Source organism: Xenopus laevis, chromosome 3S (genome assembly GCF_017654675.1).
Source record: "Xenopus laevis strain J_2021 chromosome 3S, Xenopus_laevis_v10.1, whole genome shotgun sequence".
Taxonomy (NCBI): domain Eukaryota; kingdom Metazoa; phylum Chordata; class Amphibia; order Anura; family Pipidae; genus Xenopus; species Xenopus laevis.
This window is the reverse complement of record NC_054376.1, coordinates 44,237,169-44,260,946: the sequence shown is the minus strand read 5'-3', so window position 1 is coordinate 44,260,946 and position 23,778 is coordinate 44,237,169. Positions and strand designations below refer to the sequence as shown.

The window sequence follows — 23,778 nt, the reverse complement described above, 5'->3', positions numbered from 1 at the left end:
TAATGAAGCATTCTAGAAGGTTAGAGAGAAGAGTGTTATTATGGAGTAGATTTTTTTTTTTATGGTCAAAATTGTCAAATTCAACTCGATTTGAGTTTTTTTAAAAATCAGAATTCGAGATTTATCATACTCTATCATACTTTTTAAGAATTCAAATTTGACTATTCGCCACTTAAAACCTACCGAATTACTGTTTAAGTTAACGGGAGAGGTCCGGGATCAATTTGGAGGAGATGTTTGCAGCCTTCCTGACATTTGAGGTTTTTTTCAGAGAAAAAACTTCAATCGAGTTTGATCTAATTTGAATCAAATTTGATTCAAGTTTTCAGGTCGTTTAAATTTGTACAAGTTTTAATATTTCGATTTTATTAACACATTTCGCCCAGTCGAATTTCAAAGTTAAAGGTTTTAAAAAAACTCATGTGCCTCCCCGTGTTGATATTTGCAACTGCCTATTTGCTGTATTTTAATTAGCAACAAATCTCTAAATGGAAAGCTGCCACATTTCTAGGTTTTGCACTGAAAACTCTACCGAATACTGACTAATACTTTGCAAAACTGTCTTTGAAATAAGTGCAAAGAAACATTTAAAAAAAAATTAAAAAAAAGCTACTCACCACTATATTTAGCCATTATAGCCATCCAATAACTGCAAAAGCACCACATGAAGTACACAAATGTTCCATATTTTAACTACATGCATCTTAAAGCCTTTTTTAAAAACCAACAGCCGTGAAATAAAAAATTAATTTGAATTTTAAATGTTGACAAATAAACTTCACTTTGCTTGATCTCATTATGAAGTCCTGGAGTGCGTCATTGCTTGGAACACGAATATTTATATATCTCTATATATATATATATATATATATATATATATATATATATATATATATATATATATATATATATATATATATATATATTTATCTTTTTTATAAGTATATCTACAATGATTTCTCTGTAGTGCATTTTGCCAGGAATAACCTATTGTTTGTAAAAGCAATTTGCTGTTCAGTGATTTTTAGTACCTGTAATTTTTGAAGAGAATAAAAATTCTCATGTTATTTTCAAGGACATTGAAGAAAAAGAGAAATGTGCGAGGCGTGAATTACACAAAAGTTGAGCTCCAACATTTTCTGACATTTTCATTTTATTAGGGGGGGGGGGGTTTGTCTTGGCAAAAATCTTCCATCCATTCTTTTTCCCAGGGCACCAGTTAACCCTTCCAACCCCAATCTCCAGCCTCAGCAAGTTGACGTAGCCTTGATAGCGGGCAAAGTTGCCAGACGTTCCGGGCAGCTTGAGTGGCTTGCTGCATTCCGTCCAACAGAATGTCTGCTCCTCTCAACTGCTAAAAGCTTGGTATAAATGCTACAAGTTATGCATTTATAAGATATTTCTAGTCCTTTCAGTGGTTCTCATCACATTCTGCGGGCTTTGCGTGGGCGACAGCCGTTGTGTGGAATAGGGGTGTTGTCGGTTATTGAAATCACTTCCAGTCCTCCCATTGTCAAACCTTTTATGGCAGACTAAAAGGTGGGAAAATGTTTTAATATACATTGACTTCTCAGTTTTTTTTATCTTTTTAAATATTGCATTAGAAGACCTCCATTATGTACATTCCTTTTACCTTGGCTCAGTACATTTTCATGCCACACATTTTTTTTGACCGAGACAGGAGTTCCCATTTACATTTTTATGAAGGAACTTACATTTAGTCATACATTCTTAAACTGCGTAACAATATAACCATTAAATAATTAAACTAGAAATTTGTAAAAAGTATGTGAAAACTTAAGAGCGCAACAATAAAGGTTCTTTTTGTTTACCCTTAAAAATACAGTGACATTGAAGGAACCTTGTGTGAGTACAGATTGTTTTTCTTTTCTTCATGTTCTAACGGAGAATGTGTGAGTCTTATTTAATGCAATGAGCATGAAGTATATATCCCACATGTCTGTATAGCTGAACCCAAATACCTAGAGACAAGGTTTTTGGCACAATACAAGAGAAACTTGTTCTTCAGTCAATTTAATGGGATACGAAAGATACAATGCAATTCGTATATTATTGGCATGCAAAGCATTAAGACCTGACAAATTTGTGCAGGCTACAATGCCTTATAAAAAGTGCTTAGGCTGTTTTTTTGTGTCTAGTGTTAAAGGAGAACTAAATCCTAAAAATGAATGTGGCTTAAGATGCCATATTTTATACACTGAACTTATTGCACCAGCCTAAAGTTTCAGCTTCTCAATAGCAGCAATGATCCAGGACTTCAAACTTGTCACAGGGGGTCACCATCTTGGAAAGTGTCTGTGACACTCACATGCTCAGTGGGCTCTGAGCAGCTGCTGAGAAGCTAAGCTTAAGGGTTGTTGCAAATTATCAAGCAGAAAATGAGGTTAGTCTGTAATAAAAGCTGGTGCTATTGGGCGGAATATTAAATTCTGATGCTAGTTGAACTGGTTTATGTGCTTTCATGTAGTAATTATCTTAATTTATAATCAGTCTTAAACTGTGACGTTTCTATTCTATGAGTACTGTACATTTTGAGTCAGTCCCTAAGCTTGGTAAGCAACATCAGCACAGAGCATGTGCAGTGAATCATCAGAAAAGCAGATGGGAGCTACTGGGGCATATTTGGAGGAACAGATTTTTAAGCTGGCTATAGACACAACATCCGTGTGTGGAGAGTCCTGACATTTTTCGTCCGGTGGAGATCGGTCGTTTGGTCGATCGGACAGGTTAGAAAATTTCTGTCGCCTGCCGATAATATCTCTGCGTGTATTGCCGATCGTACGATTTTCAGTGGGAGTCACTAGGTTTTGTCGGACATAACAATCGTACGATTGCTGTCAGAGGTAGAACATTGGCTGATCTGTTCTTTTACTACTTTATTTGATTGGAATGGTAAGACTTTGATCTGAATAGTTAGTGGCAGGTCGGGAGATGGGAAAGTCCGATCGTACGTTGATTCGTACGATCGGATCTTTGCGTCTATGGCCAGCTTTACTGCTAAAGGGCTGTGGCTGCCTCGGGCTGGTACAGAAGACAAAAACATAATGTACAACATTTCTAGCCTACTTTTTAGTTTAACTTTCATGGTCCTTTAAAGCTAGAAGAGAAAACGTTTTTTTGTATATGATATACTAAACAGAACAGCTATTTGGTTTCTTTGAAACAGCAGCCATAGGCAACAAAGCTACTAGTTTTCCTTATCTCTTATTACCTCCCTCAAGTCTATTCTGCATCAGATGTGCTGCATCTACTCAGGCGTGAGTCACGTAATCTATTTTACAATGGGCAATGTATGTTGAGTTGAGAATGCAGGTAGTATTCTTGTATGTTCCTTTAAGGACCAGTAAGGACAATAAAAACTATTTGTAATTTGATCACACATACGATTTCTCTCAGTCCTGTGCATGTTAATTACTTTTCTTTGGGGCAGACTTTCTGGTTTATATTGAATCATGTTATTGCACCATGGTTTGGTTCAGTTATATTATCTGTTGTCTACCAAAGCCTCACCAGCTTGAGTTTAGTGGAATTCTATATATTATGTGTTTGTTGATTGCGCCTGAAAACTGTCAAATAAGACAATTATTTGACATTAATCTCAAACAGCCAAATAACTGGCTCAAGATGTCTAATGGGCAATGCTAGAGAACCCCTCCAAGTATATGAACATTAGGGGGCAGATTTATTAAGGGTTGAATTGAAAATTCAAATGTTACATTTTTTTTGGTCAAAACTGTCAAATTAGAATTGTGAATTATCCAAACTCGATTCGAGTTTTAATTTGAATTTCGAGATTTATCACACTCTGGCCCTTGAATTTAAATCAGACTATTTGCCACCTAAAATCTGCCGAGTTCATATATAAGTCAATGGGAGAGGTAGGCCCAGGGACCAATTTGGACACGTAGCTGCCTTCCTGATATTCAAGTTTATACACAAATTGAGTTTAGTCAAATTCAATTCGAGTTTTCGGGTTAGGAAAACTCGAGTTTTAGATATTCGATTTTTTCTATATATATAAATAACCCCTCAGTCAAAATTTAGAGTATATTCGAATTTAATAGAGTTTAAAAAAACTCACATGAATTTGAAATTTGACCTTTAAAATGTGCCTCAAAATGTAGACATCTCCTTGTGGTAGTGACCCAACAAGATGAGAGAGTTGGTTATTTCTCAGCCAGGGGAGACTCCTTGGAGAAAAAGAAGTCTTGGGCCTGTAGTTTATCTTGAATGCAAATGCATGGAAGGGTATTATAAAGTTTTATCAACATTATACCAATGATATACCTAGTAAAAGGATGATATTTATTCCTCAGACTATCTTATAACTTTCACCTGATGTGCCTCACACCCTCCTAGTTGTGGGCCAGTTGGAAGTCATAGGAAAGACATACCATTAAACATGGCCGTTTTTTTGTGCATGATTGAGATGCAGATTTGAGTGCACCTAAATGGATTTCAAATGGACTCCATTATATTCCGCTTGTTTGCATCCATGTGCTTAGAGAATGGTGCTTAATTGCAGTTAGGTTCAACTGTATTTTAATGCAACATGCTGCATTTTTTGCTCTAAATGTGTTCATAATACAATATACACTTCTTTTGTGCAAGAGCCCTTACTTGTACCCCCACACCCATTTACAAACTGCCTCAACAGAAAAAAGACAAAGTTCAAGATGAGAAAGAGAAAAGGAACTTACCAATCTCCCAGGTCCCAGTCCTTTTACAACAACACGCACATGGGAAACACCTTTACCAATAGCTTTCTGGAAAGAAATAATTGGCCACATGTTATACTGATAAGACACTCAGCAACAAGGTTTTTTTTTGCTATTTTTGCATAAAATGCCCAATTCTCTGCACTGTATTGTGTAAATATGCAAACTTTCAAACACTACAAACATATTACTCGCTGTCTGAAGGGAATAAACACATAGCAACAAATAAGAAAAAGGAAAAAAATGAGATGCAAGACAATTTGACTGGCAATTTGTCCAAGAGTATGGAGGAACCACCCATCCTGAGCTGCCCAGCAATAAACAATTATACAACAAATACAGAGTGGCAAGCAGAGAGAAAATTGGCAAGAGAAAATCGTGGCTTATGAATTAAACCACAGGGGCATCAGCTTGAATAAATGGAACAGCCAGCGCCTAATCTATAAGCAGAAAATGCTTTTTAAACTCCTAATGACCCACAACCTGAGAGATGCATTCTTGTGGAAAGGTTTAACTTCTTCCTCTCTGGGACCCCGGCAAAGACATTTGTTTTGAAATATGTGCCAAAGCCTTTCTATTGAAGCAGCTCTTATAATCTATACATTTGGCTCATGTAATTATATGTTTTATGGGTTCCTTTATGCACCTATTGCCTTAAAAAATTTAAATGATAATTTCTCCTAATCCTATTATTTAAAATAGGGGAGTAGCTCACCTCAAACAGCTAGAAAGGAGCAAATCAGGGATGTCTCAGACCAGCCTCAGTGAATGGACTAGAATCACACACACTGTTCTTTAAATGATTCCAACAAAGTAGCATCTGAGCTCTGTGTTTAAGGGCAGAGACACACGGTCAGATTCGGGGAGATTAATCGCTGGCGACAAATCTCCTCTTCTTGGGGGCGACTAATCTCCCCAAACTGCCTTCCTGTCGGCTAGAATGAAAATCGCCAGCGTGATGGCACTCAAAGTGCTTTGTTTACAGAAGTCGGCCGAAAACTAAGCGCTCCGAGCGCCATCCAGCTGACAATTTTCATTCTAGCCTGCGGGAAGGCAGTTTGGGGAGATTAGTAAACCTGAAGTAGAATAGCTTTTTTGTCGCTGGGCAACTAATCTCCCCGAATCTGACCGTGTGGCTCTGCCCTAAAGCATCAACTACATCATTAAAGGGGTAGTTTGCCTTAAAATTAACTGTAAGGGTCTGATATCTTAAATGTCGGTAAATTTTACCAAACAGCAAGAATAGTTGCCACTCAGTAAATCATAACTGATACTTTAACACTTCATTTTCTGTACTGGAATGAAAAGAAAAGTCTGAATGTTTAATCCATGCAAGCAATTGGTATATCGGAGAACAGGGACTTGTCAAGTGATGCAGAGCACTACCACTAAATAGGGTATGACGGCATCAAAGCAGATGAAACCGTTCATTCATAAACCTTTATTGCCTTCTAGAAAAATATTGCTGGCAGCCTGGAAAGTTTTGATAAATAGTAAAACAGATTGAACTGCCGGGAATCCTTCTAGATACCTCAGTTGGATCCATGATAATCCTGCCCTCAAGCATATTGTAGAAAGTGATAAACCAAAATCATACGCAATAGATCTTTTTCTAATGCCTCTCTCTCTCTGTATGGCTTCTAAAGTCAGTGATCTGTAATCCAATTCGGTTTGAGAATGGATTTTTACTGTCATTTTTTTTATTCCTTGTTTTTCTATTTAGAACCTTGCCTCACATCTTAAAGTCTGCCATTCAAACCTCTGCCTGGTTGCTAGGGTAATTGGGACCCTAGCAACTAGATAATTTACATTCCAAACCCTACAGTTGTAGAAGGCTGCGTAATTAAAAAAAAATGTTTTTTTTTTTTTAAATAAAGACCAAAAGGATCTTCTACATCATATTGCAAGCTAATTAAAAGGTGACTGCCCCTTTAAACAATGATAACCTGGTGTGGAATACACAACCCTGATTACAAGAGTATTGTCAATCCAACTATTTGCATATCTAGACACTGATGACCTTCTGGTTAAAAAATGCATTTTACACTCCATCATAAAATCTTAAATTGCCTTTTCCTGCATGTGACTATGACTAAAAGAAACACCTTTTGACTAGTGTTCACGCTGGGAGAAAAAAGACTGCATTGATTGCCAATCATTGCTTATCCCCGAATTCAAAAAGATCACCAGGAATGGCCTTCACAGCCAGAAAGGCAAAAGAGGAAAGCATGGGAGCAATTTAGAACTCATTTATAATTGCAGCTTTAAGTGTATTATTAAGGAGGCTTAGCCTCCCCAAAGAGATCAATTGCTATACATTCATATATAATTATTCAGTGTAAAGCCATCTGTTAGTAGCCTCCCTAAACACATATTTAAACCTCCTCTACTGAGGTGGGCAAGGCCTTGGTAAACATGTATTTGCATGATGGGTGGATTTTCCCAATAAAAGACGATGGTGCTCATTTACTTTCGCATATGCGCCCAGCAAACTCTGGTGACGACACAATGTATATACTAAATACAGGGGCAAAAATGGACCCCTTTCTAACTTCACTGCATCTGCTGGAGGCCAATCGCCACGCACAACTGTGTGGAGAAGGAAGGCCATAAGCTTTTCTGTGAGTAATTCATGTATATTTAGTTGGAGGTGAATAATTCTACATCTAAAATCAAAATAAAACGAAAATAAATCCCTTAAGCAATCTTAAACAAGGACAATACTATTTATACATAAAGTCTAAGTTTAAAAAAAGAATGCAAAAATCAGAGCAATACCTACAACGAATGTGAAAATATTTAAAAACCCAAATCAGACTAGACTGGATAGGTGCTGCCACCTAGTGGAACTATTTGCCACTGTTGTATTTATACAAATAATTCATCCATGAATACAGACTCTCTAAACTGTTTAAATGTGAAGAGAATTAATTTTTGACTTCAGCCCTACTAAGCATGCCCCCTGAGTTTTACCAATGTCAGCTCGCACAACCGACATACTGGTTGTGAATATTTCTTAGATAAAATAAAAAAAAATATATATATATTTATTATATATTTATACTAAAACGAGAACTAGTTTGGAAGGTGAACTACCCCTTTTAACTATGTTGTAGGGGCATTATTAAAATAGAATGGTCATTGGATTCACTGGTTTCACAAACTGCTATTTTATTTTCTTGCAGTTATTTTAATAAAATTAATAAACGGTTCCCTTTCTAAGCAGTTTCTTGCTTTGAGTCCCATATGCACAATGCAGAGCTGCCACCACATTTGGGTTGTATCCAGGAAAGAAAAGGATAGGTGCAAAAAGAACACCTTTAGATTTTAATTAATAAAAATAAAATCTAGTTTTGAAAAGGAACTATTTATTTCCCTGTAGAATGTTCTGTATGTTCATAGAAATTAATGTTGTCCTTCAATTGTACTTAAAAAAAAAGTACAGGACCCACCCCAGTACTAAATGCACTGGCAAGTAGGGGGTGCAGAATATATTATATTATATATAACATATATGCATTTAAGCCACTTTTGGACATCCAGAATGAATAGCCCCAAGCCTCTGGCTCAGTAACTCAAATCAACTCACTTTATGATTTTATTACGAATGATGAATGCAAAAATCTAATTCTATGGGTAATTAAATTAGGGCAAATCCTGGTCTTGAAACAATAAAAACCCCAAGGCAACTTTGTCCATGGTCATACGGAGTTGTCACTGGAAATAAAATGAGGGTTCCTAGCTTGGAATCCAGTGTTAGAGACAGAGGAGGTCACTACTCTTAGTAAACTATCAGGATCTATAGATAAATGTATATCTAATGTAAGAACCGTTGCCAAACCAATCAGTCTGGGGATTATTTTGTATTAAAAAAAAACAACTTACAAATACATTGACATTGTTTTAAAAGTATTCAGCAAAATCAATTTTTTCTGCTTAAAGAAGAAGGAAAGGTACCGAAGCAGTTTATTGCCAATAGATTAGCCACAATAGTGCAAGCTATTGCCAAGGATGGAAAAGTCAGAATCAGAAAATCCGGCATCTTAGACCTGTCGAGGTTGCACATGAGTAAATGGGAGAAGTACCAATGATTTTGGAAGTGCGCTGGGTTTCTTGTAATACCCTGAATTTTTGGGCAAAAATCTGAGTTTCCAAAGGGGAAAATCCGAAAAAATTGTGAAAATCTGATTTTTTTCCCACAAAGCAAATTTTCGGGAAAATGTAATAATAAATAAGTGCAAAAAGCCCAAGCGGATTTGATCTGAGTTTGTAGCAAAAAATATTGAGACAAATTTGGACTTTGATAAATAACCCCCTACATTTATTCTGCATAAATTTTGTGTTTCTTTTGACAGAGGACTCCGAGCAGTATTACTTTGAGGGTTTACATATGTATTTATATAGACCTTGATAAAGCTTACTTAATTTTAGCCTTTCCTTCTCCTTTAAATCTTAGTTGAATTATTTTTACAGTGCACACCAACATAAACATGTCTGTTGCACCAGCATTAGTAATATAAGAAATGACTTTCGTGCTAGGGTGTAAAGGCAAGATTGGGCCTGAAATGGCATTAACCAGACTTACTGCTGCAGCTGAAATGCCAGCGGTCTGAGCAGCCACCGCAGTGCTCTTCTTGGCATTTTTGAAGCCTTCTGTACCACAGGACGTGCGCACTAGAGACTGGCTCTCATAACTGGTTACCTGGATATGAGTACTGGAGATAAGAGAAAATACAGAGGACTGAAATAAAGATATACAGTTAACAAAATGCTACTGCTCTAATGTGCATTTTGGGAACCTTTTCAGTGTCGACAGTCATTTCCCATTAAAGTTAATGATGATGACGGCATGGGCATTTTTTCAACTAGTCCCTGTCTGGAGGGCCAGCACCTACTCACAAACAAAATCACAAAATGTGCTTTTTTATCCTTTTACTCTAAACTAGGTTTTCCATTTGCAATTCACACATTCAGTTTGTTTTCAATGCTTTAGCAGTGAAATGTTACTTGAAATACACACTTAAAATTCCAAATATTTCCACTTCCAGATAAAAGATCATACATCACTGGTATAACCCCGGGCCGGTGCAGTTTTCTGCTGATAGGAGCACCGGCCCGGGGTTTCAGGTAAGTCAATACAATCACTTGGGTGTGCCTAACATTTGGCACCCCTGCACAAAAACGTTCCTTCTCCTTTAATCCTGACTCCAAATACAGGTATTGAATCCATTATCCAAAAAGCTCCAAATTACGGAACAGCCATCTCCCACTCGATTTGATTCAAATAATTCAAACTTTTCAAAGTTATTTCCCTGTTCTTTGTAACAATAAAACAGTACCTTGTACTTGGCCCAAACTAAGATATAATTATTCCTTATTGGAAGCAAAACCAGCCTATTGGATTTATTTAATGTTTACATGATTTTCTAGTAGACTTAAAGGAAAACTATACCCCCCAAACAATGTAGGTCTCTATTAAAAGATACTGAGTAAAACAAGTCATGTGTAAAACCCTGCTTCGTGTAAATGAACCATTATCATAATAATATACTTTTTTAGTAGTATGTGCCATTGGGTAATCATAAATAGAAAATTGCCATTTTAAAAAATAAGGGCCGCCCCATGAGATCGTACGATTCACTGTGCACACATACAAACCACATGTAAGGTCACATTAGCCAATTAACAGACAGAGTTCTGCCTTTTGCTTCCTCACTTCTTCCTGTTACAGTTAGTGTTGTAGTATTTCTGGTCAGGTGATCTCTGAGGCAGCATAGATAGAGTCATGAAATGGTGGCTCAAGGCAAGAGATGTAAAAGGGCAATATTTATGTAAATATATAGACCAGTTTGGTAAGATTCTTTAATATGTCACTCAATTTGATATAAACTATCTGTTGCTTAAGTATTCATTTTGGGGGTATAGTTTTCCTTTAAGGTATGGAGATCCAAATTACTGTTATCAGGAAAACCCCAGGTCCCCGAGCATTCTGGATAACATGTCCCATACGTGTATTCAGGAAAAAGCACATTTTTTTGACAAGTAGGCTGCATCTACATCAGAAGCATCTCCTCCTTGCAGCTTCAATTAAACAAGTACTGATGCTTTGTGGATAACAAACAACAACTGGCGCCAGAAATTGCACACTGCACTTGTGTTTGTTAATGAGCCCTTTAGAATTTTACTAGTTCTGCCTGTTCAGTCAGAAATATTCGGGTGGCATATAAGTAAAATTTTGTTGATAATAGATTAGATACCTATTTGAATTAGAGGACTGAGCATATGATAACATGTTCCCATTATTTTGTTGTCCTTTAATTATGAGATTCTGCCATAAATGGTAATATTACACAGAGGTTTGTGAGAAGACACATTTATTAGAGCCATTTGCATTTCCAACCATATTGATTGGCTTCATTAGGCCCCTTTCACTTAACTGCAGCTCAATGATTGGCACAACCAAGTTCTCAGCATGAGGCTGATAACTGATGCAAAACTGTGTGCTTAATATAAGCTTCTCTTTTTTTCTTTAGATGGAAAACAGTAACTCAGGCCTTTATAGGAAAGAAGAACATTTTGTCAGTACATTCAACACACAATATTATTTGCTCCCTCTTAAACATTCATTAGGCCAAACGGAAAAAGTAACATCTGGAAGCATTAATATTTTGAATAGCACAAGTGCCACTGTTTGGTGTACAGATTCTGCACTACTCATTACACAGTATCAAAGGGTTCGTTGTAGTTCCTTCGAATGCAATTGTATCAGTTGTTTCAGATAAAAACTTTCATATGGGGGGCCAGCTGAGCGAAATTAGGCAACCAGACACGGATAGTAGGGATGCACCGAATCAACTATTTTGGATTCGGCCGAACCCCGAATCCTTCACAAAAGACTCGGCCGTATATGCAAATTAGGGGTGGGAAGGGGAAAACATTTTTGACTTCCTTGTTTTGTGATAAAAAAGTGACACGATTTTCCTCCTTGCCCCTAATTTGCATATGCAAATTAGGATTCAAATTCGGTTCGGCCGGGCAGAAGGATTCGGCCAAATCCGAATCCTGCTGAAAAAGGCGAATCTAGGCCAAATCACGACCAAATCCTGGATTCGGTGCATCCCTAATGGATAGTGTGACTCGGTTATTAACTTAAATGGCCACTAAAATGAACCCACGTCCACCAGTTGCAGGTTTTGCGTTGTTTGTTTGTGATTTTTAAAGAGTATTTCATAATTAAGGTTTGAAAGTAAAAATGAAAAGGCACATTTTAAAAGGTAGTGCTTTATTTTAGGAATGCACCGAAACCACTATTTGGGATACGGCCTAATCCCCGGTGAAATATTCGGCCGAATACCGAACCGAATCCTAATTTCCATATGCAAATTAGAGGCAGGAAAGGAAAAAGTGGAAAAAAATCTTCTTTTGTGATGAAAAGTCACGTGATTTCCCTACCCGCCCCTAATTTACATATGCAAATTATGATTCGGATTGGGTTCGGCCAGGCACAAGGATTCGGAATCCGAATCCTGTTGAAAAAGGCTGAATCCCGAACCTTCGGTGCATCTCTACTTTGTTTCTTTTGCTTTAATAACGATCAAATTGTATTTTACACATGCAACAGTCCTGAACCAGCGATACAGATACATGGAAATGTAACCCAGGATGGTGCATTTTACAGCAAAGAGAATCAATGGTGCATTGATAGCAATTATATTCACTGGCAGATGCCTAAAAATTGCCAGCCCCTGATCAACAGGACTTTCCCTGTCCTTTAAAAAGTAAAACAACTCTGTATAAATGAGCCCATTTATCTGCACAACTGCTGCCTTTGCTGCAGTTTAAATAGATTGCTGAAGTGCATTATACAGGGTTTTAGTGCTTGTTCTTAAGTAGGATCAAGTATTTCCAGTTTCCCAAATCTGTACTGGCACAAGAAATAAAGCCCATAGTCACCAGTACAGTATGCTTTGCCCAGAGAATATCCCAGGTACAGTAAAATTTGTGTAATCAATGTCTGCATGCATCATTACCTAGTAATACTCACTTGTTGTAAGTTGCTTTCACGTGAACAACGGGTATTTCTTCAAACTTTTTACCTCCCCACCGTAATTGACTGCTTTTTCCTGGAAGAGGTGGAACTGGACTACAAATAATCAGAAAGTAAAATATGTTTGACAATATCAGATTATATATTTTTTTTTAAAATCATTCCAAATTAGCTAGAATAAACTTGTTACAACATTCTACTGAAAAAACATATATCACAGTAGCTGAACTGTAGCTGCTTTATGGATAGACAAAAATTGACACAAGTTGCTCATACAGAAAACTGGTTACACAGGCACAGTGTTCCTCAGATAAAGTTACACTTCTTGACAATATTTATAGTCACGTCTCTTTTCAATTGTATCACATATAGGCTCAGACCCTTTCAAGTTCTTGATGGCATTAAATGAAGCACATCTTGAGCATGAAACAGAACGTGAAACTGGGGCCAATTTATCAAGTCGGGTTTGAGCTTTTTCACGATTCAAGAAAAAAAAATGCAGCATTAAAAAACACGACTGTGAATATACTTGATAATATTTTCCAGAATTTTAAAAAATAGTTGAGATTTATTAAAGACAAAACCTGTGAAAAGTCACCAGAAAAAAACTCGGCAAGTAAAAGTGGTGAGTTTCTACAGAAGTGAGTTTCTATTGAAGTCAATGGGAATGTGAGTCAAGCAACTTTGTTTTTAGTTTTCTTCTTCAGTATATGAAAACATTCAAGATTTTCAGCCTCATTGAAAATGAATGGAACAATGTGACTTTTACTTGAGTACAAGTTACACACACACAAAAAAGGAAAGTGAAACACTTTTCACAACACATGAAAGTACCGGTAGTCAGGTAAAATAGAAAGATAAATTCTCATTGGTGAATTTTCTTGCCTCTATAATTGCATTTATGGCAAATGAATTAAAGTTTTGGTAATGACCCTGGTCCAACCAATTAGAATTCAAACCCTCTGATTATAATTGAGGTCTGACACACGTCAGTACAAAAATGATTTAAAACAACTTTGGAGAAAAGGAACCCCCTTTTATCAAACTACCACTTAACACTGGATACTTATTCAGCAGATATCTCTCAATTATTCTTTATTTACTATGCAGGATGAACCATTAATCATTTTCTTAAATGTGATAAATATAGACTAGTTCACTAGTCTTATTACATGAAATCTCAGATAGGAAATTGAAATAAAGAGAGGTGGCGTTGTCCCGAGTTCTGCTGCCTAATTTTTTGCTTTCCCTGGGACACCACAAAGCTTGGAGAAGACGGGGTAACCGGGACTGTGGTCTTGTTTGTTGCCTGCCCTGTACTGTTGAGAGGAAACTAGCTAAGACTCAAAAGCCACAAATCATCGGCCCCTTAGAAATGTAGCAAGAGGAGAGAGATATAATGTGAAGAGAGCAGTCCTCCCAAACACCACCCACCTTAGTAGTTACGGACTGAAATAGTCTTTTTAAAAAATTAAACCTCCATTTTTTCCGTATTAATAAAGTTCCATTGGGTTATAAAAAGGAGGAGAACAAGTTCACCGACGCACGTTTTGCAATGTAGCTTTGTCAAGGCGAAAGTTAAGGTTAAGTACCCCTTGAAATAGGAAATGTAGAATTCACCTGAAATCTTTTGAGCTTTGGCTCTCAGCTTCTGCTTTCAGGTTGCTAACATTCTCAGCAGCATCTTGACTGCTTCGAACACCAACATGAAGTGCACGGTGCCTTGATACCTGCAAGGCTCTAAAATAAAAGACAGAAAATAAAATCAGTTTTTAGCAAGTGACACAGTACATATGTGGACAAGGAATTCCAAAGTGGAGTGGTACAGCTCAGGAGAGGGAATGATATTGAAACAAAAGGTAGTGGTCAGGGTTAAGGCTCATACATGTGAGCAACTGCTCTTAGAGTTTCCCAGCTGCTGATGGTAGAAACATGGACAAGATTTCTTTTTGGAAAAATACCATCAAAATCAGGTGTCTTTGCTTGAAAACAATGTGGTTTAACAAACAAGACTGGCATTTCATATTGCATATCTTTGACTCACATGGGGGCAAATTTACTAAAGGGTGAATTTTCGTCTCGGAAGGCTCCGCCACACTTCGCTCAACTTTGACAGATGTTAATTCACAGCGCATACACTTATTTATCAAAATGCAAAGTTTAGTCTCGGCAGACGAGCGCCGGTGAATTTTCATCAGCGAATCTTCGCTTAGCATTACTTTTTTCCTAGCAAAACTTGGTTCACACACTTTCGCTTAGGTCAATTTAAATAGGGCGGTAACATATAGGTCATATGTATGTATTTATTAGAGATGTTGGCGAAATTGCTTGAAGTGGCTACTTATTTTTAAAAATCTCCAAGGAATCAAAATAAAGAGAAAAAAAGAGATCCTCTATTGTCCTAGACATGAGCCCACCCTAAAACAAATGTGGCAGGAGCTTCAAATGGTTTAAAATAGAAAAAAAATACCAATAAATAAAATAAGCAGTTACAATTTTTAAACCTAATCCCACGTGAAAAGATGAAAAAACACCAGCGTTTTGCATTTTTTATGACTTTTTGGCATACAGGATATGATATGACTGACATAAGATTTGTTGAGTCTTGATCTACCTGGTAGCCCACCTTAGGACCTATCACCTGTTTTTAGGGATGCACCGAATCCAGGATTTGGTAAGGGATTTGACGTTTTTCAGCAGGATTCAGATTCAGCCGAATCCTTCTGCCCGGCCGAACCGAATCCTAATTTGCATGTGCAAATTAGGGGCAGGATAGAAATTCCATGACTTTGTTACAAAACAAGGAAAATAAATTCCCCTTCCCACCAGCGTTGTCTTCGCCGAACTTCGGCAGGCGTAGATTCGTCAGGACATCGAAAATTCACGAAGATCCGAAGTTCCGCACAAGTTACCGATCGTTTCCGAAGTTGCGCTAGCGAAGTTACGATGAGCGGTCCAAAGTTGCGTTAGCGAAGGCTAATTTGCATACAGCTCCAAATTTGAATTTCAATGGACGTGTATGCAGTAGCGCATACAGAACACTACACAAGCTCAGGGAAACTTAATAAAAGTTCATTTAGACGTTCTAATGCCCTACACATGTGCCCACAGTATAGTTAAGGTGCCACAAATGTAGGGGGGAAGGTGGGCACCCTAAAAAAAATGTCAATATTTTTTGGGACTTAGAAAAAATGTCAACTATTTTGGGACTTAGAAAAAAACTTTTTTTTTTTTTTTTTTTTTTTAAAACTGCTATCTACTCTATTGCACTTCGCCTGCTCTAACCTGGCGAAGTAAACTCTGGCGGAGGCGGTCACGTTCAGAAAAAAGACCAATGTTAGTAAATTTGCATATTTTCGCACCCTTCGCCAGAGTGCAACTTCGCCAGCGTTAGGGTGCGGAGTTGCGCATGAAAGACAGGAAAATAAGGGACAACACAAATGCTGATTAACCAGAGGGCATCAGATGGAAGGAAAAGAGTATATGTGACATGTGATACTGTAGCTCCTTATTTATTGACCTGACATTACATTAACCCACTTCCCGGCAGCTTACTCACCCCGGGGCTTGTTGCCTCCCCACAGAGAGCAGACAATTCCACGTTCTCCGCAGCGCCCCGTTCATTTCTCCCGGTACTTTCCTCAGGACTCTGACAGCAAGGTCACGCCGGCCAAACTATCTGAGCACGTGGGGGGGGGATGCGACTTAAAATCGTAAAGATGAGCAGCTCCCGCTGGATAGAATAAACACCCATTCACTGTAATCTATAGAATTTCAATGACCGTAAAACGTGTCAGATAATGTATGAAAAAAGCGCATGACACCCCTAAAATCCCACCCCTGTGGGAGATGGTACAGTCCGTCGCGCTGTCAGCTTGAAGTGACGTTTTTCCTGGTACTAATGGCGGCGCCGGTGCGGAGGTTGGTGGGAGGCGTATACTCCTTCGGATTGCTTGAGCTGCGTTGTTCAAATCTTATACTTTCTCACGGTTTAGTGTCTTCGACTAAAAGAGTGGTGTCGCCATGGCGGCTGCACGGAGCAGTATGTTTGAAAAGGCCGACGGTAGTGTCGCAACTGAAGAGTCCCCAGCAGCAGGAAGTGGCGGACATGCTGCAGCAGGTAGGGTGACCTAGGAAGCGACCACTTATTGTATTGGTCTCCTCGGTCAATGCATTTGAAGATAGAAATGGACTTGATTACTTTGGTTTTACATGTGTTTAAGCGACCCTTAAATATTAGATCCTACATAAATAGTGGGTGGTGGTTTATGTTATGCGTATCTTGACAGCGCTATATAAATAAATGATGATGATGATGTTGGTGTGTGCAGCAGCAGTCGCCATTTTTAATATGGGTATATCTGTCATCTTTAAATGTAGGCTTGCTTCACCCCCTTCTTGTCTTTCCTCCTAGTCATGTTTTTCTCCTTTCAGTCTTGGTATGTTTTATTGTACACTTTCTTCTTTTCTTTTTTACTTCTCATCCCAGTTGAAAGTTACACTGTGACCTTCAGTAACTACTGCAGAAATTCCATCCCCAGGACCTAATGACCTGTGATTTCATTTCAGTCAAAGTAACTGTATTTGTGGCATGTATGAATACAGCCTTGAATTCTGTCTGAAAGAAGTCCTCTTTCTCCCACAGGGAATGGCAATCCGCACTCAGACTTCTGGTGCTCCATGGAACATTGAGGCTTTATTTTTAGGATTTTCTAGCTCCAAAAATTGTCATTTTGACCCAAAAACTGATGGCACTTCTGCAGTGATATTAAATGGCATCCAAGCTGTCAGAGTCTCTTTAATTCTCCTTCTCCTGGAGTCTTTCTCTCCTAATCGTGAGTTTCCAATTCACAGCTATTTCTCACTTAAACCTACTGCATTCCATCCATTTTTTTCTTTTATTGTTTTCTCTCAAATTTAATAAAAGGCAAAGTGGCTAGTGCTAGCGACTTTTTGCCAGAAATTACATCTGCAGGGACATCGGCAATTTACTAACAGGCGCAGACGGCATTTTGCTAGCGAAAGAGCGCGTCTCTAGCGTTCTTTCGCACTCTATCGCCAGAAGGTTTTTGCTCAGGTGAATGGTCGTTGCTCTGCAAATTTACTAAAATGTGGATTTTACTGAACATTACCTCTTTCGCCAGAATTGACCGCCACCTCAGACCAGGCAAACTGCTAAAATGAAGCTAGATCTTCCTCAATCTTATGTCACTTACATCATATCCTGTCTGCCGAAAATGCATTAAGCGGGATTGCCTGCAAAAGTCCTAACTTGAACTTTTTCGGTTTAACATTTTCCCCCAGACATCTGAGGGCCATTTTACAGTGGGCTCATGTCTAGGGCATTATATGATCTCTTTTGTCTTATTAAGGTTCCTTGGACATTTGTAATAAAAAGTGGCCACTTCAAGCATTTGCACCAACATCTCTAATAAAGACGTCCATAAAACTTTAATGTACCCACCCTATTCAAATTGACCTAAGTGTAAGATCACTAGTGATTCTCGCTAGGCATATATGAACTCTAGCGAATATTGGCTATGGAATGCTCGCAGTGAAGAAGTATTGCTAACAAAAAGTCGCCAGCGTTCGGCGCTCAGGACACAAATTCGTGCTTAGGATGCAACTTTGCGTTTTAGTGAACTAGCATAGTGGTAACAAATTTGCGCCTGGTAAAGTGTGAGAAGCGATCATTGGTGACAATTCGCCCCCTTAGTAAATTACCCCCATGTCTATCTGCCAGGCTCAATTTCCCTGTCCAATTCTGTTTTTGTTTTGTTTTTTCATTTTCTGGTCCTCTTCTAAACTTTTTCTTTTTCCTTCCATTTTAATCGTTTTCCAGTTCGCTCCCCTCATTACTGTCCCACTATGTTTGTTCGTTCTGCACTCTTATTCTCCTCCCCAGTTCTACTGCCAAACAAAGGATCTACACAGGGACTAATAAAGGGGAAATAAATACATTATAAAATGCATTTTGTTTTATACAGCCATAATACTTTAATTAGTAATTTTGCAATATTCCTTAGGCAGATCGTGTAATGCAACCCTTATTTTACCTTGTTTACTTTTAATGCAATGGATTCTGAGACTTGAAGCTCCTCTGTTCTTCACAGAATCTCGCACCACCCACCATGTGAAGTAGAGGAATGCCAAGTCCCAGAATCCATCACTTCACAATGGAAGACGGTGAGGGAGGGGGCTGCATTACAGGTTAAAGGGGAACGAAACCTAGTCGGCGCAAAAATCCTCCCCCCCTCCCGTGTGTTGCCCACCCTCCCCCTGGCCTACTTTTGGCGCAAGTACTTTTGGCGTGTGCGCAGTAGATCGTACCGGCGAAATGCTCCTACTGCGCATGCGCCGTTCAAAGCAATGAGGTATGGTAAAAAGAAAATACATTTATATTTATGGAAGGTCAGGACCTGAGGTTTCCAGATAAGGGATCATTCTGTCATTTGGATCATTATACTTTATCTGTTAAATACTGTAAGAATGTAAACATTAAATAAACCCAATAGGATTGTTTTGTCTCTAATAATGATTACAAAATTATATCTTAGGATAAAGTACAAGGTACTGTGTTGTTATTATTACAGAAAAAAATATAATTTTTAAAAGTAATTATTTGCTTATACTCGAGTATTAGCCGACCCGAGTATAAGCCGAGGTACCTAATTTTACTAACGAAAACTGGGAAAACTTGTTGAATCGAGTATATGCCTAGACACAACTACAGCCCTGTCTCCCAGCAGCGCACATTCCGCCAAAGCGACCCCCCCAGCGATCAACCGGACTTCTTTGCAAAGTTGATGGTGACAGAGAATTGCCAAACGGATTACTGTCTGCATTGTCCCACTATCCCACTACCATGTGCAGAGGGTGCTGTGTGATATTGCCATCACTGTTAATCTTTCATATAACCAACAGAGGGCGCACTGTTATTCTTTCATATAACCAACAGATTGCGCTATGTGATATTGCAGTCACTGTTATTCTTTCATATAACCAACAGATGGCGCTGTGTGATATTGCAGTCACTGTTATTCTTTCATATAACCAACAGAGGGCGCACTGTTATTCTTTCATATAACCAACAGAGGGCACTGTGTGATATTGTAGTCTCTTCCCAAGCAAACTGTTGGTATAGGAATGATTAAAAGTGACTTCAATCTCAGCTACTGCCCGCTGACTCGAGTATAAGCCGAGGTAGACTTTTTCAGCACATTTTGAATGCTGAAAAACTCGGCTTATACTCGAGTATATACGGTAATTGAGTCTATGGGAGATGGCCATCAGTAGTTTTGAACTTTTTGGATATTGGATCCCATACCTGTTCACTTGTTCAGAACAACAGGGGATACCTGGGATCAGAAATGTAAATGCCAGCCTGGATTAGGGCTCTTGCACATGGCCGTGTTTACCTGCGCTCCCCTGCGCTTTCTTCCATTCAGCTGCAGGGGAGCGCAGGAGTAGACGCAGTCAATTATTTTTAAGGGGGCTGTGCTCACACAGATGCATGTAAGCACCAAACGCAGGTTTTGATGCAGCATGTTGCATCTCACCTGCGTTTGGCGCATACATGCATCTGTGTGAGTACAGCCCCCTAATTGAGTGCGTCTACTCCTGCACTTCTTCCGTTCAGCCGCAGGGGAGCGCAGGTAAAAACGGCCATGTGTAAGAGCCCTTAGAATGTTAGATTTTAGTGACTTTAGTCATATTGAATTTAGTTCTCCTTTAAAAGGACTAGTAATACTAGAAAGTTAAAATACTTTAGAAAGATTTAAAAATATCTGTCCAGTATCTGCAAATACAATAGTCATTGACAGAACCGGCCCTATAAATTATGTGACATGTTTACATAAAATATGTTGTATGTTTATGTAAGATATGTTTGCTATCACAGAAATGTAATGTAAATAATTCAGCATTTGTAAAATGTCATGGTGCTTGCTAAATTTGTTTATAGATGGAGTTGGAGAGCAGCTTGTATGCAGACCATGAGATCCGACTTATGGAAGATGCAGCACGTCTTCGGAGAAAGCAGTCCAATCAGTATGATTCTGATGAAGAAGATGATAAAGAAATTGTATTATCTCAAGATCTTGAGGATATGTGGGAACAAAAAAGCAGACAGTTTAGACTTGCACCGCGAATAACAGGTACTTTTAATTTGATTAGTTGCCAGAACACTTTCCACACTTACTAGTGGCATAATAATCTTTTTTTTTTAATCAAATCAGGTAATAATATCTAACTACAACTATGTTCTGTTTTGATGTAGATATATCAAGTAACTTAAAAATGGTACCTAAAGCAACCCTGTCCGTGTCATAGTAAGTGGTAATTCTCAGATAAATAGGATTTACACATACGTGCTAGAATATAAAATGTGCAGCTATTTTTGTAACCTAAAAAGACAAATTTGAATTGTGAAGTGAATATCCTTTGTCTCTTTTACATGAGCTATACATTCTATCATTCTATGCATTTTCTTATGTATATGTATTCCTCGTGAATTATTTGTAGAAGCAGATAAAAAGAATGACAAGTCTACCATAAACAGGAAACTGGAGAATAATCTTGTGCTATTGGTTAAAGAAAAGATTGGCAATGAAGAAATCTGGATGTTTCCACAGATGGAATGGCAGTTTGGGGAGACAATGAGAAAAACAGCTGAGAGGGCTTTGTCTTCTTTATCAGGTATTGCTTAATTTTATGTATCCATCATTAGGTCTTTATGGCTTATCCATGTTTTAACAGTGTAGTGTGGATTCGCACACCCTCCTTTACAATGGATATAGATAAGCCTGGCAAGATGCTTGACAAAGGGGGTTACCCCGAAAGTTGCATTGCACTCCGCTTCAATAAAAGATTTAAATTTTCACGTAGACCTGAGTGCGGTGAGGTTTTTTCTACAGAATTATCCATCCACAGCAGTTTTTTTTTTTTTTTTTTTGAATGGAAATCTAGGGAGGGAAGTTATTACCATCTGTACATTTTACCTTAAATATGAACTGAAATTCCCTAGCACAGCTCTCATGCACCTTCTCCAACAGCATCAAAGTCACTGCCTAAAAGTCAATGGTTTTCCTCTATATACTGGTGAATGAATTGGCTGCTGCCATGTTTGGCAAACATCACTTCCAGCCTCAGGCCAGCCAGGAGCATGCCCCCCTGGAAGCCTCCCCTGTATAAACATTTGCCAGACACATAAAGGCTGCTAAAAGAGATGTATGGAAACATAAATCATCTGAGGTGACTATAATATTTTAGTTTATTAAATGTTTTAGTTGATTAAGAATACAAAAATGTCATGACTCCTTTTGTAATCAAATCTTCGTTGTGTACAATTACTTTAATATTACCTTTGTTATGCAACCAGTGTTTCTATCATATATAATTTTACAACAAATGGGATATTGCAAATGAAACTTCTGAACGTCTGAAACGTGTACTTATTTTTCCCTCTCTTTCTCTCTCCTCGCATTTACAGATAATCCTATCCCTGCCCATTTTCTTGGAAATGCTCCATGTGGCTTTTACAAGTACAAATTCCCCAAGCTTTTGAGAGACGAGGATGTGTTGGGAGCCAAAGTGTTTTTCTTCAAAGCTTTCCTTAAAAGTGGCGACTTTTCCATCAAAAAGAAAAAAGGAGAGTATGTCTGGGTTTCTAAGGAAGAGCTCAAGGACTATTTAAAACCAGCCTATCTGTCACAAGTCAACACATTTGTGATAGAACTGTGACAATTCTGTAAATATAGTTAATAAATGTTTTCGAATTTAGTTTGCCTCTTTTGAACTTATACGTTTGTGTTAAGAAAGGACATCATGGCTTATTTATTGCTGCTGTGCTATGGGTTGCCTCTTACAGGCTGTGCCGCATGCAGAATCAATGCAGAACCACGTGCAAGTCTTTGTTCTGGGAGTGTGAAGAGCTGAGCCTAAGGGCATATCAGGCATGACTGGGGGATGGATATTGGGCTAGTGCATGCTCTTTGCTATATGTAAATGAGTCACATTGAAACAAAAATATTTTAAAGTAGTCTAGAGTTTCTTATCTGAAATGTTACAAATGTAAGCCTATTTAGCTATAAAAATGGATTTTTGGTTATAGGCTTTATCACCAAAATCTAATGTAAATCTGCCTTAAATATACTCTGTCACAGAAGCTGCTGTTTACCATATTTATTATTCCAAATCTCTTCAATGAGTCATTTATAGACAAAATGGTGACACAGAACCAATGCAAAATAACCTTTGTTCTGTAAAACTCGGCCCGGATATTCTACTATGGATGTACAAATCCCAATACCATAGCCTCTATCTATCACACCTGATCTGCATCCCTTAGAATAAAGTCGCACACAGGTGTAATCCGATGCGATTCCACATACCGTAAATTGGTAGAACAATGAGTGGTGTTTTCAGCTTTAGCCAGCTACACACAGAATACAAAAATAGTATGTATAGATATTGTGGTAGAGTGACCTAAATGATGTGGGAAAGTGTGTGTTTTCCCTTTAAGTTCTCCATTGTGTGAGAGGTAAGCTCCAAGGAAGGTTGTAATAAACAGAGAATAAGTGCTATGTTCAAAGACTTTAGTTGCCATATCTTGGAAACTGGAGTATTCTGGAAGGAACAGGCAAGCCAGATACTCCAATCCAGTAGGCCAGCTCATGTATTGGAACTCACTTTCCACAGAAAGGCTGTCCTGTGGGAAGGTATTTAATTCTAGTTAGACTTGTAAGAAGGTCTCTCAGGCAGTAGCACAGGGCAGGGAGGATACCTGCCTGTATGAGGAAATCCCAGGGGGTGCAATCTGCCACTGCAAGGTGCAGAGTTAGCCGAGACCAAGTGGCAGAGAATCGGTCTGAGTGAGGACTTGAGAGAAAAGACAGAAGACTGAGCAGTACTCCAGAAGAATCGTAAAGGTGTGACCCCAACTTATGTGTTTTCTCACTGGAAGTCCACAAGGGGCCCAGTTTAGTAAGGGAA

At 38.3% G+C, this 23,778-nt stretch overlaps 2 protein-coding genes across 2 annotated transcripts; one reads left to right on the top strand and one right to left on the bottom strand.

The window, feature by feature from the left end:
* Positions 1-1,159: 1,159 nt before the first annotated feature.
* mrps11.S (mitochondrial ribosomal protein S11 S homeolog) lies at positions 1,160-16,597 on the bottom strand. Its single transcript, XM_018254553.2, has 6 exons — positions 16,346-16,597; positions 14,407-14,526; positions 12,784-12,882; positions 9,325-9,454; positions 4,722-4,787; positions 1,160-1,532 (listed from the first exon to the last, which is right to left on the bottom strand). Exons 1-6 carry the CDS (start codon positions 16,408-16,410, stop codon positions 1,425-1,427), a joined length of 588 nt encoding a protein of 195 aa, XP_018110042.2. The 5' UTR covers positions 16,411-16,597; the 3' UTR covers positions 1,160-1,424.
* A 6-nt stretch (positions 16,598-16,603) lies between these two features.
* Positions 16,604-22,566, top strand: mrpl46.S (mitochondrial ribosomal protein L46 S homeolog). Its single transcript, XM_018255316.2, has 4 exons — positions 16,604-16,906; positions 20,750-20,942; positions 21,310-21,483; positions 22,277-22,566. Exons 1-4 carry the CDS (start codon positions 16,604-16,606, stop codon positions 22,525-22,527), a joined length of 921 nt encoding a protein of 306 aa, XP_018110805.1. The 3' UTR covers positions 22,528-22,566.
* The last annotated feature ends 1,212 nt before the right edge of the window (positions 22,567-23,778 follow it).